The sequence below is a fragment of the Neodiprion fabricii genome, chromosome 2, assembly GCF_021155785.1.
Source record: "Neodiprion fabricii isolate iyNeoFabr1 chromosome 2, iyNeoFabr1.1, whole genome shotgun sequence".
Classification (NCBI taxonomy): Eukaryota; Metazoa; Arthropoda; class Insecta; order Hymenoptera; family Diprionidae; genus Neodiprion; species Neodiprion fabricii.
In genome coordinates, this window is record NC_060240.1 from 26,463,821 (window position 1) to 26,482,357 (window position 18,537).

Sequence of the window (18,537 nt, forward strand, 5' to 3'; positions counted from 1 at the left end):
TTCTGACGAGTGCGAAAGCTTGGTATCATATGATATCAAACTAATATGAGTTAGTATTACAATGATACCAAATTATCGTCCATAGAAGTATACAGCGATATTCTTTTTACAGTGTATGAAGACAATCGAAACTACTGGTCGAAATTTAGAATTTTTCGAAATCGTGGAATAATTTGAAGTCTTACGATTGTACAGTCTTTAATTAAAGTACATACGCACTTTTCGTTTCAACATAACGTTTGGACTAATAGAATGAAATGATCGTCAAGCTGATGACGTAATATTTGAACAATGTTTAGGTATTATTAGAACAGCTCCTGGGGCCGATAATACTCTTCCTTTCGAAGTGGAATTGATAACATCTCGAGTTTCTCGTTGATCTTGACGTAAAAGTACCTACCTAAGATAATATTTTAGGAACATCAAAGTTTGAAAGCCAGGCAAAAATGAGAGATACCCCTTTAATATTTTAAGTACCGTGGCAGTTTGACACTTGATAATCAAAACCACTCAGACAGTGTCTAACGATGTTAGGACTCACTTACTTAGCGTCACGGAGTTTTCCCCTCGGCAGATGCGCGTGACCTTTAAAAATGGAATGCCCACCGCTTAGCGCTTGCGCTACAATTTCTTCATCGAGCCATATTTTAACCCGAAATAATATTGTTCCAAAAAGAACCTTTTACTTTTCTCTTCACCCCTAACAATTCCTGGTCGTCGGGCACTTTCACGCTTGCTTCTACCATTACTCTAAAGGATAGTAATTTGAGCCTGGATTACGATCGTCGCGGTAAGCCCTGTAATATATGTAATACCAGAGCACACGACGTTGGCCCAACTGAAATTAGTCAGGCGATTAAACTGCAACGTATAGCCCCGGGCTGAGCGAAGACTCCCCCTACGACTGGGCGACATCATCCCTGTTTTGATGGGAGTTTGAACGATACCCGTCTGAAGCATCTTCGAAGCGCGGTTATACGAATTGCATGCCCATTTGTAACATAAACGCTACATTCGCAGGTGTTTTGAACAATCTGGTGCTCTCTTGGCTGAGAAACCAAACTACGAAGGACCGTAAAAACCTCAAAAATTCAACTTCTAGTATGGTTTATCCGTAACGCTGGATAGTCACTGATCATAAAACTTGCATTGTCATCAATTTTTCGATCAGAAGTTTTTGATGAACCGCTTTCACTTTGAACGCAGCCATGTGTAAGATGGTTTTTATCATAGATCCTGAATTTATCCCGCAGCTCGTATACTTCAAAAAACTGTTAAACGAGTTCCCTGACAAGAAACGTCAGTTTGGTGCCCACCTCCGATTTCGTTGCAACTCATGTACGTTGTAGAACGTTGAAAATTATTTGTAGAAAAATATAATATATAGTTTTATAAAACATACCGGTGATCGATCAGATACTTTGAGCAGGACATCAGCAATCAAAACCGAAAATTTTTATGCGGTAATGAACTTATTTTCACAGTAAAATTGAAACACGAAATCTGATATCTATTCTCCTGAATTTTCAAAATACTTATCACAAAGGTGCTTTGTCGCGAGTGGAAGAGTCTAGGAAGTTTAACTGGCTGTTAAATCAGGGTCAAGCTTATCCGGGCAGAAATCCGTTTCCAATCTGAGTCCCGAGGAACGGGCCATCCGTCTTCGCGTTAATATCAACGCCTCGCGAGCGTCATTCCGTAAGCAGAGAATCGGTGATTCTTAAATCGCCATTCGTTTGTCGTCGAGTATTGCGAAAGGGGCTTGTAACATATGGGACAAGACGGATCGGCGCTGTGGACCCAGAGAACGGTCTGATGGATGTCCAGACGGTGTCACGATCTCCAAACGAGCTTTTAACGGGGCGAATAAACGGGGAAATTCCGTCGTCTTGATCACGCTATGATTGCGATACGAGGGTACGTTTTTTCCCCTAACAAGAGTAATTATTGCCGTGTGTGAGCGATTTGCCGAGATTATGGACGAGGGACAAGACGTACCACGAGGACGCAATTACAGTGGATCGAACGTACCGAATCGCATTGCCGACATGAGGTATTCACAGAAATCGACTTTACTCCCGACACCTGAATGAGCGAGGAAAAAAGAAAAACAACGCGACAGGGAACTCGGAAAAAAGTGACGTCAGCTACGAGTAGTGCTTGGCTTTATTTTACCGGTGTGTAGTAGACGTGCATTGTGCTTCCAGACAAAAGGTGGGCCACCGCCTGGCTGGAAATCGAAGTAGGTGCCGTTTCGTTCGCATGCGTAGGTGTATGACGTATGTACGTCTGTCTGATTGCAAAAGCTCCGAGTGTGTTATTTGCGGCCACGAAAATGTGCATTCGGAATCCGTTGTAGCAATTCGTGGACTACAACGATCACGGATGACTCATGGTGACGTCGCGTGTCGCAAAACTATAATCATGCGATATCGACCAGGCTAGAAAAGGGATACGAGATGGTTTAAAAAATAAAAAACCTGATTAACCGCCCACGTCACGGCATCGATTCCAGGAGGCTATAGATGTCCGGTAATTAAACCGATTCTTTCAGCCCTGAGCCTAGGGTTATTTTTATCTCTCACGGATCATTAATTCCTGAGATCTTTGTTACTCGGCAAGTTCGTTGACTGGAGCGATAACAGCCCCTTCGCCTTATCTCGAGCTACGCGGCTGACTGAACTGTGCAGAAATTAAAGTAGGAACAGCTCCGTTGTGAAATATGTGGAGGAAAAATCCGCTGCCATGACAAGGGAAAAGCGAAATTCTCTTTCCACATTCAGAAGGTGCGTGCGTTCTTTACTCTACTCCGTGTGCACTTCGTGGAAAAGACTCGCGATTATCTAATCACCCCTGTCTACGGGTTCTCGACTCCCCTTTATAACAAAAATGGATTCGAATTGTGCAGATGACGATCAGCGTCATTGAGCGTTTTAAAATTCGGTTTTGAAGTCAGTCCCGCATGTTTCGGCCGGCACATCCCGCACAGGGGTTGCTAATCTTATTACAATTCTCTAAAGCCTTGTAAAGATGAAAAAGTCTCTTAGGTAAAGCCAATTTCTGTAACCTGATTCCGTTCCATATCAAAAGTCCCGGCAGCCTACTCAATAACTGGATATGTATAATGACTTTAGTCGCATTGGCCACTGCGCTGCGATGTAGCAGTTTATATGTATAGCTGCTACCTGCTGCCTTCTCCTCGTTCGCCCATTCTTGAATTATATATTAAATCTAGTGGCGGTCCTTCACACCAGATGAATGTTTTATAACGTATTTATAAGCTACCCTCCGAGAATGTTTTTCCTGTTTTTCATGATGAAACCAAGATTCGGCTGAGCGAAATTTACGAGCGAGGTATAAGGTGGAGGACAGATCTCATGACTCAATTATAAAAGGACTGTGGGTATGAGCTCACTTTCAAAAATGGGAAAGATACGGATCCTCAGACTGACTTCAAGTGTTAGGGAGTCCAATTTATCAGTACGGATGCATGATTCGCATTGGACATAACATTTTTTGATGTCAAAAATATGTTGGCTGAAATTTTGATTGTCGTAACCATCCATAGTTTATCTCATAGTTTTCACACTAATCTCGTCAGAAACTGATCTTAAGTACATTTGACATTGGCGATGATAATTCTTGTGTTAAATCGCGCGTTGAATCTAACCTGTACGAACACTGTAATGTTTGACATTCGTTCTTATTGTTAACGTAGCTTAAGATACCGCCGAAAAAGAAAAAATTCGATTTCGAAGCCAGACGCCTTGGTTGAGCGAGAAAAGTGGATCCACTTATAAAAAAGCAGTCGCCGCAGCAGCAGCGAGTGCCGATAAACCAGCATCTCGAGTTGGCTCACTAACCCCAATGATGTGGTACGGATAACAAAGATCAATTGAACGGTTCTCGCGAGCGTATCGACGAGTCCAAAGTGTATAGCGAGCCGAAGGTCAGACCCGTTGAACTTTCTTTTCTGATGTGGAAACACTCTTCACCCAGTTTCATCGTGAGTGGGTAAATTTTTGACACGACGATATTGTTTGAGCTCCAGACAAATTGGAATACCGGATACATCAGGGACCTCCGACGATAAAGGGATATGCGCATCCTGTTTCACGGCAGATACTGCAGACCACGGTATCCAGGGGCGTTGGCTCCGTTAGTTCATATTTCATGAGGATCTCGATGCATCAAGAATTCCGGGCAGGTCCAAAGTGTTTGTTACATGAGAGGTGAGAGGCGAGATAAGAGCCTTCGCTGGCAGGATACATCTGCTACCAGATGCTGCACCAGTCGACACGTGTGCAGCAGTGCGCCATGCCTCACAGTGTAATGTAGGTTTTCGAAAGCTGTGAGATCATCATAATGGGATACAACCCCATGAATAACGCAAACGTGGCTGGCTTCCTCTGGACATCGGTTGTCTAGCTTCGCTTCCACTGACATTTGTTGAGGCGAATACACTCGGCGATGCCTCGTCCAATAAAAACTCTCACCAAATTGCTTCGAGCATCAGGCAATAAATACGCATCAATACCGCTCCCGACCAACTGTCACGAGTCGTCGTGACGCGTCAGGATCCTTCGTGCCTACCCACCCAGTCGAATGGCGCAAACCAATACATCCTGATTTTCTAAGGGAATTAAAAGTTTCCCGCTGTCGCTCGGTGACGCCTTCAACGTCCCGGTATTTCCCTGGAGGACGCCGCAAACCGCCAAGACGCCTAGACACTGCGACGTGCCTGCGATCTTGGGTAACGTCATGCACCGCATTTTATTCCGAACAACATATCTCGCTCGTCTGTCAGTGAAACTTGAGCATTTCCGATTTACTCCTCGTTTCTGAAATTGATCGCCATTTCCACGCCAATGTCTGGATATGTGATCGTAATAATCAACGACTTTTCGAAATGCAGCTGGATCTTTGGCTAACACGAGGAGCACTTTCTTACTTGAGTAATTACTCCGAAACACTCTTTGTCAGCTCCTGGTCATGTCATACTTCATCTTCAGATCTTCAGCGTAGAGATTTATGGCTAAGATTTGATGGAACAAGCTCTGTGGCTGACAGTTCAGAACAGTACAAGTTGTAAATATTTAATGGAGCTACGCGGTGCCCAATTCGTTCAGGAGTTTTTTCTTCGCCACAGTTTAGGGACGGCAGTGATTCCAGTTGGACTATTGTTCGAGACAGAAGCATCTCTTAACGCGATTAACTTCTCGCACGCAACTCTAACCGAAAGCTACACCTGACAGATCGGCTTAAACCACCTTCGTCATTCCCTGTACCAAAACCAAACTGCTAAGAGATTGATCTTGGAGGGATACCTGAACCGAATCACGCGATGGGGACTTAACTTAATAAATCACCAGATGGAAATGGATCCGTTTCTATTTGTCCGAAGTCAAATGTTAAGCTGACTTGCATATTACTGGAAGTTTTCTTCGTCGCAGCTTCTGTTGTACATCGTGCAAGTGTATAACTTTTTAATCTAGTTGCTCTTCGTCAATCGATGCAGCTTGATTTAAGAACGATGTACTGGTTCCTCCTCGTTAAACTTCCAAAGTAAGTTTTCTTTTAAAAACTCCGCACCGGAACATTTGAAAAAAAAAAAAACACATTAAAAAGTATTAGAGACTTAAGTTCGGCCACGACGGTCTAAAAGCTTATACTGAATTCTCCGGGGGTGCTTTAGCTGCCGAAGCTAAAAAAAATTCTCGTATCAATCACTGTGACCGAGTCAGCCTAACTTGGACACTAATGGAAAATTCTTCCCCAAATTAATCGGAGGGTGAAAATAAAATTCCAAATATTCGCTGCAACACGCGTACTTGAACAATATATCCTAAATTAAAGAGTTTTCGTGAGAAAAACATTCAAAACTTAGTATACCATTTTAGTCAAGGCTAAACATTTTCGTGTAAATGGAATATTTTTTCGTTAATTGAGTCATCGTATCATATAATTGTAAAATGTATACTCAAGGTAATATTCAGCGAAAAGTATTTAGCAAAATAAAAATACTTGACACTAAATCAAAATGTATAAATTCTCATAGGTAAAAATCATGTATGCGTCAGCAATGTTGAACATGCTTAATTGATTTACGATTAGTCTGTTAAACCGTACACAGATCCATAAAAAATATCTTCTTATTTTCCTTAGCAAAGTTTTCTGAACAACTAAAGCAAACTTTCCTTGTTTCGTCTTACCGTAACGTTTTATTACCTGCGGAAAAGTAGGTCAAAAAAGCGAGTAATTTGTGAGTAAACATGACAGTGGCTGCAAGAAAGGGCATGAGGAAGTTGTTCAATTAGATCGACCATAAAGCTTGGGGTGACTGATACACGGGGTGGAGCTTTGGTGTGTGAATATTACGGACGATTCTGGTAGCGTCGCGACGCTGTGTCTGGCTCCTAACAGTCTGTGATGTGACTCATTTCAGGCGGCGGTACGGCGCGCCCAAAGATGACGCTGAACCTCGACGCTGGGGGGATGGACGGGGTTGGTGGTAAAGTAGGCCTAAAAAAACCCGGAGGACTTTGCCTTGGACTGCCCCTGGAGATGGGCACTTCCCGCGGATCCGCTGACCTCGTTGACGCAGACCTGCCCTTGGAGAGACAAGGGTGAGATGAATGTCTTCATATTCCATCATGAATTCTGCTGACTTTTGAAACCCTCCGGCTATATGTCGATATCCCCGCGCCGTTTTTACTATGTTTTCATTTATCTCGATGTTTGGTTTTATTTCCGCACTACTGTATTAGGATGATTCCGTGCGTGGATATACACGATCCTTGACTTGTGAGTAGTTTTTTTTTTCTGCTTGTTATTTGAAACAGGACGTTCCTATTCGGCAAAGTCACGATATACAGAATTGAGGATAAAAATGGAAATGTGCCGGAGTGAACGATACGCAATGCATGTTGGTACTCGTGTACGCAAGTGAATTTCACTATCCAATTTCTCAGCTTCAGCGCGTTTTTTAAAATTGATGTCACAACTGCATTATTCTTGCCGTCGTTTCGTTTGACATAGAATAGCGTATAAAAACTGTCGAGTGCTGGAAGTAATGCCGCAGCTGAATTAAAACCTCAAATGGAACAATGGCGGCCATGTTGATTCCATGCTAGTAGTTGAACTTGCTTGTTTGATATGTACAAAAATTTTATTTCTTAGTTTATAGATAAATTTACTGTTCTGCGTCTAACATCTTGAATTTAATTCTGAAGACAGACATTTGGTTGGTTGCTTTGAAAACGACCGAACACCAATTTTCAAACCAATACCATACTGCTTATCGAAGTTTTAATTAGATAACATAGTTCACATCGTCTTGACTTTTTCTACTTTGAGGCTAGATTCGAAACAATTCAAGAAATGAATATCTTCATTCAACCAGTTTCGAACCTTTGCGTAAAGTTTTGACTACGAGACATTAGTCTGACTAAAATAATCATCAGCCAAATTATTTTGTTCGGTGATTTTTTGTGTTTCTAGATGGTACCACGGATCGATTACCCGAATCGAGGCGGAAGCAGTCCTTCGTTTACTAAGAGAGGGAAGCTACCTGGTCAGAAACAGCGAGTCTACTAAACAGGATTATTCTCTGTCTCTCAAGTGAGTATAAGCCAAGGTTTAAAAAGAGAAGAAGAAGCATCTGCCACATCGAGACGGAATGATCTCCTAACAATTCCATTTCGAAATTGCAGAAGCGCAAGAGGATTCATGCATATGCGAATACAGCGGAACGAGGAATTGAATGCCTACATTCTCGGCCAATTCAGTAAGCCCTTCGAGACCATTCCAGAAATGGTTCGTCACTTCAGTGTAAATCGGTTGCCGATACGGGGAGCCGAGCATATGTGCCTGCTCCATCCAGTGATAGCCCAACTTTTGTAGCGCATCTATCGCAGCGCCCTTTAAGGCGCTACAATAATTACCGCACTTTCCCAGAACATTTTCTTGCAAATTTGTCCAGTTTCGCTCGAGCGAGCCGAAACGATCACCGGAATTACCGACCTGAATATCGACCAGAAGCGGGATAGAGAGAGAGAGAGAGAAGAAGGGGGAGAGAGACAGGCAAAGAGATGAACGAGGAATGAGCTCTTATGAGAGGACCCGTTCAATTCTAAAGAATCGATGAAATATGTATCTCAGGGAATTTTCAATGGATTCAATTTTGGGTTTTGATTATATCCGAGCACATGTGTAGTGGGTAAAATATTTGTGATGATATTCTCTAGAATTGACATTGAATTTCCATTTTTCTTTTATTTTTTTCTTTCTAACTCACGGTATGTAATGGGTTTTTGTAGCATGAGAAGTTGACATTTTTTTAGTTTAACCGATACGCCGTTTTCTCGTTTTTGATTTCGTATGCGGTATAATCCTCGTACATCGCAACGGTACATACTGACAAAACAAATATTTCACTTTTTCTTCGTACGATGATTAATTGCTTATCCTAATCTCGTTAATTTTCTGTATTTCATAACGAATGGATTATATTTTTGTCAAAGTAATCGTACATTCGTACAAAATTTGAAAGATAAAAATGAAAAGAACAATGTATCGAAAATCAAGGCACAGACTTGCGAAATTCCGGAGATATATGCATATATCTTGCTGCATCGAAATCAATTTACATGAAATTCGAGGTCGCCGCTGAAAAAGTATAGAAACGAAAATTCCCTCGCGTTTATCAATTTGTTCAACCTACCAAACTTCCGTAATTTGAAACATTGTCTTCCCAAGCCGATGTGCGAAGATACTCGTCTCGCTATAAATTGCCGTACACGGTGCAACTTAACGTAATATTTGGATTCTACCCAACGAATGGATAAGTCAACATCCCGGATGTTGTAATCTCGGATGACAGAGGCACGGACATATATCGATTCGGTACAGAACCGCGTATAATGAGCTGCATGCAGCGGAGTTGGCACCGTATTAGAATCTCACTGCAGTGCCAGCTTGCATGATGATGAATAACAAGGTAGCGGAACTCGAGGACATGTGTTATACCTGTATGGATAGTTTGCGACTAGTTCTCCATTTTCTCTCTGCAAACAGACTTCAATTATCATAAGGTTGTGCAAAATGGATTCGATTTGTTTGCGAAAGGGCCAGAGTGCGAAGTGATGTACTGACCTCTTTATAGGATTATACAGGGAAAGTTGCAATCTTTCTCGCTCGCAACTGTCAATTCTCAATCGTGCAGAGGAGGCTCACTTGGTGTTTACCTCCGATTTAATCAGACTAGCAATTAACCGTGGGATTGTAAAATATTTCACATTATTCGGCAGGTTACACACTTCTGAATCAGCCGAATGATCGATTTATCAGCTGAAAATAACGATTTTAAACTGGATAAGAACAAATTTCACTCTTTTCGAGGAACAAGAAAGCCATTAATTGATTTCATTACTATCTTCAATCCTGCCAAGATTGATTGTAATCAGAGAATAAACACCTCGCAACGTTTCGATGTCAGTTGATTGTAGCAGTGCGACGCGAAGTGAATACATTTAAGACGATGTTAGATGTAGGAATATATACGTAATATACATTTAGTATACTAGCAGTAAATTTCGTCTGTCAAAATGATGATGAAGGATGGATATAAATTTCACATATATCTATACTTTCGCGACAAACAGTAACAGGCCAAACTGAAAATTATGCTTGTCATTATACTTATAATACGATACCTGTTATATTATTTACATGTAATTTGTATACATACGTGAAAATATTTTAACGTTCTTGTAAATCAGCGGGGCGAGATAGCTCGCAGAAAACAATGCCAAATATTAGGTAGATATTTAAACACTTTATTACGCATAACGGTAAATGAATATAGGTATATATATAATTACATATATGTGTATACATTACAATTATAAGTATATTTACCGGTAGTTTTGTTGATTTCATCGTTCATCATTAATTAATTCATTAATTATTTTTAAACGTGAAACTTTCTTATAACTGTGATTCTTTTCATTCATGTTTTTGTTCAACTTCGTTTTTTTAACATAAATATATTTACCTTACATAGTTTCTACAATAACTATGCCTGAAACTAGTTGATCGATGAATTTTCAAACATGCACTAGTAAAAGTAACTTAGTTACATACATTATTTCATGTGATATTAATTTGATATAAATGCCGTAACTACAACCAATGTTGCCATCATCATCATCATCACTATTATTATTATTGTTGTTATCATTACTATTACTACTATTATTATTATTATTATTATGGGATCAATATTATTCGTGTTTTAATAATTCGTATTCAGATGAATAAAAGACAAACGCGGTAAACCATAAAAGTTACAGGTCAATGACCGGGTGCCTGCGTTTACAATTAGTTACGAATAAAAATATTTTCTTCTCACCTGTGATTCATTGTGTCTGAACGGCAATTAGTAAATAATGTTTGTATCGGTGATCGTGCAATATTACGAGTAAATTTTTGTCAATCGTTATATTCTTTTTTTTTTCTATCTCTGTCAGTAACGTATCGATTGTTTACACTGTGAGACTAAAGCATGATTATTATTCATTTTCAATATAAAAACACTGTTCGAATGTCGACACAGAATACAGACGTCCGTGCATTAACAATAATAAAACTAAATTTAATGAATATTAGCCTAAACATTTATTATAGATACTGCAGTTTTGAACGATCGTAAATATCGGCGAAGCCGGATATGTTATTACATTATTATTATTATTATTATACGTATTGTAATTAATATTATTGTAGAGTTGAGGCGAGGTTTATATTTAAGCAAAAAACAAACCAAAGATTCAAAGATCGAATGCTAATTACCTGTACGTACATACATATAATTTAGTTGGACCTAACTACATTTATAAGGTAATTGCAGCCAAACGATGTTTGTATGATTATTATTATAAGTCTGTCTCGTGCCAAATTAAAAAGAAAATGAAAAAAAAAATGTATGAAAATATTGGGTGCTTACTGCTTAAAAATTAGAAAAACTTCTCAAAAGACTTCCACGCAGCTCGTGCGATTCTCACCTCTCTTTCTCTTTCCTCCCATCTGTCTTTCTCTTTTTCTTCCTTTGTCACTCCGTTTCTCATTTACATCTCACGCGCCTGAAACTTTCGTATTTACTCTGGCGCTATTAGTCATTCATTTACAGTCTTCCAAAACTGAAATTCCGTTCGGGTTTCAAAGAAATATGTTCTTCTAGCTAAACTTTATTGAGAACTTTATAACACGGAAGATTACACTAGATATTTCATCGCGCTTTCTGTGGCACCAGACAAACTTAATCTCAACGTTGACGGACCATTATCAGTGGTATAATACCGGGGTTCAATGATGGAAATGATATGCGGCGAAGCTATCTTTTCAACGTTCGTATCTAGCTTTGCCTAGTATTTTGATTTCAGTTCAATGCTGATATCATTTCCCCTAAAACGATATACCAGCAGCGAATCTGGTCTGGATTTACTTCTTCACTGTGAAAATAGTCCGTTAACATCAATTGGCTCATAATGCGATCGGTACTATATTAACCTGCGTTGACTACTGTAAGCTGCCAGTATTATTAATTATAACCAATAATGCATATCCACGTTAAAATTTTTAAGACCCGTTAGTGTCACACTATCATTATAATTGCAATTATTATTATTAGTATGATTACTTCTATCATCGATATTATTATTGTTTTAAAACTATAATCTATATATATAAATATATATTTATTTAACATTGTATTCATTTGTATATTAATGGTGTCGTTAGCTCATGGTTGTAAACAAAATTCTATGTTGGATAATTAATAATATTAGTACATAAGATCTAAGGACTTAGAAGTTATGTATATATTATATACATATTATACATATACATAAAACACATACGTCTAGTCTCTTACACATATTATACAATAACAATTGTACAGGGTGACCTGTTTGAAACTTGATACCGATGCAATTTGATCCGCAGTAAAAATCTTCAAAATCTGGTTAGATTGTTACACGCCATACAAGTGTTCGCTAGTATTTTTTTCTTTTTTCAAAACGTTTATCGATACGTCACTCAAGCATGAAAATGTTTATACAGTTGATAATTAATCACGTTAAAAAATGACCACTTTTTGTCTAGCGATGACAGATTTTTTCTACGTCATGGATGGACGCGGATCCAATATTATATAAACAGCACATTTAATCATAATTGGGACCAAATTTCATCGGCCGTTTCACAGAGGCCATTTTGTGTGGCAAAACAGTTAGATAGGCCACATTACTTGTAGATACTCCCTGTACCTTGAAATTTATATGAAGTAGATTATAACTCGACTCATAACCTAATAACTCCTATTTACGTAGCGTCATAATCTATGTAATTGTATACAATTTACAGGCCGAGCAAAAGCCTGAGACCCTGCAAAACTAATTTAGCCTGGACCCTGATTTACCAATTTTTTAAAATTCATACCTGCTACAGGGAAACCGCAAAATTATATACTTCCAACTTCGTAATGTCTATAAATCTTTTAATTACATTATTGTATGTAATCTACTAAACCTGTGCGTGATTGTGACGGGATCATCTTCCGGTCTGACGCGGATCATATTTAAACGGACCCAAATGTAAGGACTCTGTACTGGTATTAACTCTACCCGCGTCATACCGCTCAGTTAGTTCCTGAATCATCTTTGCTAGATAGTAGCAGATACGGTGTAAGCTGGAATTCCTTATTAACAATAAAACTTTAATAAGTTAATACGTCGAGCGTATTCTGTTGCAGTTACTTCTTACCTACCAGCTCATGCATCATGCCTTTGGGGAAACACTTGCCAATGGAGAACACGCATCCAGGTAATCGATTATTTTGACACTAGAGCTGACGAAACTAAATCAAATTACGTTAAATCCGTGATTTTTTACCCCGGTCAACGTGCAGTGGTTGCTGAAAAACCACGGGTTAAGCCATCGCCATGTCAGTATTTTGGACACATGTACCGTTACGGAAGTGGTATAAGCAGTAATTTCAAACTGCACTTCATTCTTCTTATCAATACTTTCAATCAAGTTCAAGAGAAACATGTTGATCAATTTTTCAGATTTCCACAGATTAATTACCTATCAAACTTGAATACTCATCGCGTCTTATGGAGAGAAAAAAATTTCAATTAAGATGTTTTCAATGTAGACAAGTTTGCATTTACCGACCATAGAATCCTTTATAGGGTACATCTTTATGAACGCGTTTTTTCAATAAAATTAGTTTCTTCCTATACTTTTGGAAGGTACTGGAAATGGGGTCAAGCACAAGCCATAAATAATTTTAAAAAGCGTGGGCAACATCTTTTGTTGTAATACAGAAATTTCTTCAGTACATTTACGTTTTTAGTTTAAGGGGAGCGGAAGGGGGGGCGGGGGCTGGAATCACATCTGACCGATGAACTCGTCAGTCAGTCACAACTCGCTCACGCGACGTGCCGATTCTATTCTATAAATTCTATAAATTCTAAGCAACAGAGTCAGTTGCTATCGAGCTGTGCGTGTATGCGTGCGTGCGTGCGCGTGTGTGTGTGTGTGTGTTCAGTGTGCCAAGTGAATTCGAACATTTGGACGAATTTGTGAACCCCCTTTTCTGGAATTAACTGCACACCAGTCAAGGTAATAAAACATTGTTAATCACACACATATATCACCCGGTGTCAAGAATTAATGTTCCGTTTCCGGCTCTTCTTGCGCACATCCCTTGAGATTATCATAAGAAAAAAAAATCTGGAAAAGATGAGGAACAACTTATGCCGTTTGCAAGTAGGGTGGTTTTCGTCATAAGTTCTAGAATCTTTTCAGTCATAACATCGTTTGTTACCAACTACTTTCGTGGAATGTACTCTATTAGAATAAAATAGTATATTTAACGAGAACTTTAAAGCTTTAAAAAATTCTGTTCAGATTTTTTCAATGTAAGCCACGTGATTTTTAAACAACTGCTGCCCATGGGTCGGAAAAAATACGGATCTAGTAACGTTTGATCTAGTTTCTGCAGTTAAAATTTCAAGAAATATCTTCATCCCGGAAGCGTTTACTCCTTTTGTTAGTTCTCCAGTATGTTTACCTTACTACTGATACTGATCATACCTCAAATAACACTATAACCTGCGACTATCAATTGGTAGAAATACATTCAAACAACACTTTAATCGTACGAATAGTTTTAAAAAATGATTACAAAGCTCACTGATCAATCGAGTTGAAAACGCCAAAGCTCATTCAATTTCTACAAACTCAATATAATCAGCGCGAGTAAAAATACTGGTAGAAAATATTAGCGACCGCAAAGATCGATGAAGTTACACCCAGGATATCTAGTCAGCACCCTCTTCTTCCGAAGTAGCTGTTTGTGACTCTGCTGCGACTTCATCCACCGCATTCACCACTGCCGGTGGTTCCTCTAGCACCGGAGCAACTTCTTCATGTTGCTTTTCATGCTCGCCCTCGTGAACGGCTTCAGTAGCATCTTCTCCGTCGTTTTCATCCCCTCCTTCTTCACTAGCGTCTTCCTTTCCTTCGGCACTTCCTGATTCCTCAATGATTACTTCCTATATCAAAAAAGTGTGAGAGTGGGAGTTAGTCATCAGCAGAAGTTACCATTTCGCATAATTGGGCTACTTACCGAAACCTTCGGTGCAGGTAACGATACCGATGTGCGCTCAACGGAAGGTTTCGTTACCATAGTGACTTTGCGGGAAACTGATCGCCTTTCTGAAAACTCGGAAAACTCTTAGTTAATTAGAAAGCCTTAACGCTAGGTGAAAGCAACTCACGAGATGTTGAACTAGATGGTCTTGCAATCAAACTGGAACGACCAATCGACTCTCGCGCTTCCTTCAAAATGCAATTGGAAATTCAACTATTTTGAAAACTCGATAGAAAAATATTTTACGCCAAACAGTAGCCATAATTCAACACAAATATGCATATAAATTAACAATTTTTACCCCAAGACGGGAACTTGAAACGCTGGTTGACCTCGGTTCTTGAGGCGGTGGTGGTGGGGTTGGTGCTGGCATGACTTCCTCAGGCTGTTTTTGATCTCCCGCTTCTTGGGGCACGCAGACTTCCGGCGTGCTCGGAAGCGCTCGGCTTCGATACATCTGGCCGTCAGTACCTCGAATGACGCCTTCGGTAAGCTGAATAGCTTCAGGTCCCCACTGAGTCAGGAAGTGTCCCATCCTCATGACTCGTTGCTGAGGTGTCGTAACGGTGTGACTTCCACCGCAGTAGCGATTGCAAAGATGATCCCTGTTAGGAGTGTTGAGAAGCTCAGTGAAGAACACTAGTTCCTTATTTCTTCAAATTATGAACGTGATCTCATGTAATACCTCGGTGATTTTGCGAGGGAATCTTCCCTTGGTGGTCGCACTTTTCGCGCCTCTTCTTGCATCGCAGCCTCGAACTGTATCATGTTTCTACCGTGTGGCAGTCTTCTCTGCTGTTTTCGCACTTGGTCCAACTCGTAGGTGAGGTATGGCTTCATGCTCCTCGTGCAGGGCATAGGTTCTGCGTGAAAGACGGCACCTTCCTGCATCTTCATCACGACATTTTTGTCGCAAGAAAGGCACTGCACGTCTCTGGTGATTGATTGGATGTCAAGATCACCAGTGTTGGAGTTGGATGACAATTGTGACGATGCGAAAATAGAAGTTAGATCGAAACGGTTTCAAGATTCGACGTGGATCATGATTGGTGTGGAACTACCTAAGCAACTTCTTCGTTCCAGCTGCCTCGCTTTCGTGCTTCAGGTCTGATAAAGTCTTCAACTTCTCTTGGAGCGTCTTAAGCTTGTTGTTGACGAACTCCTTGAGCGGTGAGATTTCAATCTTGTCCAACTTGCCCTCTATCTCCTGCTGAACTTCGTCTAATGCCTTTTGCCAAATGCCCTCTTGCTGGGTGAGCTTCGTCACTGCTTCTTCCAAGCCTCGTGCTAAGTCGTCGCAAGCTGCGTCGAACTGATCGTAGGATACCTAAAAATGCGACGTGTTCAACTCCTTGTCTTTTGTTTTACGCTAACTGTACCACTCGACTTCGTGAGCTGTTGTTTCTTCTACAAAAATGAACTAAGAACATACCTTTCGGTTCACCGCTCGAGCATCAGCTTTATTAGCCAAGGCTCCTTCAAGGTCTTCTTTGTCAGCCTTGATGATCTTCAGGAATTCTATTTGCTCTAGAAGCGCCTGCAGAGTGAAGGAAAATACTGAATATTAAAACCGCAAAATTTTTCACGTGTTTAAACTTGACCGCATACGTTGGTGTGGGTTTCACGAGTCTCTTTATCGTCAAGAAGTCGATTGGCAGTTTGGTTTATGCTTTCCATGTCCGATTGAATTGTCTGGATCTTATTAATGAGATCACCCAAGTTTTGTGACCCATCTGAAGTAACGCCAGCCATCGGTGCGCTGTTGGCCTTTTCTATCAAACATCCCACATCCTTTTCCAGGTCCTGCACACGTTGAACAAGGTCCTGCGTCGCATTTCCAAACATCACCTCCATGTTTTGGATCTGTTCCAGAATCTTTGAGTTGCTTTCCAACGTTGTCCCAGCATCCGAAACTCCTGGTTCCGACTTAGTAACAATCTCCCCAGCATTTTTACCTTCTAATCCCGACTCAACGACAGAGGCGCCCTTCTTTGCAGCGGGTGTCAAATCTGAAAAAAACACACCTGTGAAGGTATCCATATCTTTCGCAGCGTGAAATGTCTACCAGTTAGATGCGATTTTGGGCAAAAACTAATCTTAGAAACAGTACTAAGAACACTTGCCAGCGTTGCCTATCTTGCCAATTAAGTCCAGCAGGTCTTTTCGTAACTGCGCCATCTCGGTCTTCAGCGTCGTAATTTCTGAGCTAACATCACCGTCAACTGACGTTGTTGGATGTGCTGGTTTTTCAACTAAGAAATCGTAACGAGATGAGTAGAGTATAACAGCATATGTAAACGTGATGTTTCTTTGAAGTCAAGACTTTCTACCGACCTAAGTAAGTCATTTTTATTTCACCTGTATTAGAGGATCCGCTAACGGACAGCTGGTTTTCCAAATCTGTCAGTCGCTTGTCAATATCGAGTAACTGAGGTGCCAAATTCTCGTTACCACCTTCGCTACCAGCCGCATTAACACCCGTATTGCCACCCCCGTTGCCACCCAGGGTTATTACCTTGTCACTCTTGATCAGGTCTTGCACCATAGTCGTAATCTGGAAACGTGATCGAGACAACATAATGCCATTTCTTTTATGAAAATTGATTACAATTCGTAGAACTTTAGTAGCACAGCAAACAAAGCTACCTTGTCTATTCCCTGCTCAGCAGCATCCAATCGTTTTGTTATGTTTATAACGTGCCACATGTCCGTCACGGGATCTGTACTATTCGTCTTTAGTCTTTCGATCATCTCTGGCGTCGTGGCGAGTTCTTCGAGTGCACGAAAGTCTGCCTGCAGTTTGTGTATCTGTATAAAAAAATGAAATACTTGGTATATTCCTACTCTTCGGGAAATTCCAATCGATGTCTAAATAACCCGCCGTAAGTTCTGTTTGATAATTACGGTATCTTCGAGCTGTTTGAATCCAAGTGCCGTTGGCATAGCTCCGTCAACTACTGGCTCCACAAAAATCACGGAATGAGCCTCACTCTGTGAACCACCACCGACTTGTTGTTTCATCCCCTTGGTCTTTTTCGCTCCATTTCCGACAACCGAAGGTCTCGATTCCAGCGAAGCTTCAGAAGCTGAAACTATTATGCTGTACAAGTGTTTTTTACCGGGATAATCAAAATTATGTGCGTTCTCGAAGAGCTTGCGAATGTTCGAGTATTGTCTTACCGCACCCTTCTCATACAGATCACTGTAAATATGATTACATCGATGCATAGTTTATGAAAATCGACAGATAAGCGACTCACAAACCTTGCTCTTTGACTCCTTTTCCACGAGCGCTAGCTGGAGCGCTGGCAGCAGATTTTGCACTCTTGGTACCTTTGGTCCCAGGAGTTTTTGATTCTAGGGTAATTTCAAGGGAAATACACACGATGAATCATAGATCTAACGATGTCAGTTACTTGAGGACCAGACACTGAAACTGAAAAACACTCTCGGAAACCCTTAAGGTACCTTCCGTGTACACGTCGACTTTGACGGTAACGTCTTCAGTGCTATGGATCCGCTGCTTGACCCTCCCTGAGCTCTCAATGATGTTGTATTCGTGGAGGTGCAGAGACGGCCCTGTTCTGGCATTCGTAACTACATTCTGCGGATATAAGAATTCCAAGACTGGATTAAAGTCACTGGGCGACTCTTCTTAGTCAGAAATACTCACTTGCAAACGGGCAGCATCCTCACCACGGTACTCGACCTTCGTTGTTCGGAGATTTACCTGATGTAAAAGCACGTGGAGGAAGTTGTGCAGAATGTTCAAGTTCACTGTTCCAACCTGAGGTCACAATTTCACACCATAAAACCTT

General features: G+C 40.6%; 1 protein-coding gene across 1 annotated transcript in view; it reads left to right on the top strand.

Annotated features, from left to right (window-relative positions):
- Positions 1 to 12,789, top strand: part of LOC124176482 — a 127,410-nt gene extending 114,621 nt beyond the window's left edge. Inside the window, exons 6-8 of the mRNA XM_046557848.1 lie at positions 6,446 to 6,626; positions 7,501 to 7,620; positions 7,713 to 12,789. Of these exons, the coding sequence (XP_046413804.1) occupies positions 6,446 to 6,626; positions 7,501 to 7,620; positions 7,713 to 7,902 (491 nt within the window). The 3' untranslated portion in view covers positions 7,903 to 12,789. The remainder of the gene's footprint in view (positions 1 to 6,445; positions 6,627 to 7,500; positions 7,621 to 7,712) is intronic.
- The last annotated feature ends 5,748 nt before the right edge of the window (positions 12,790 to 18,537 follow it).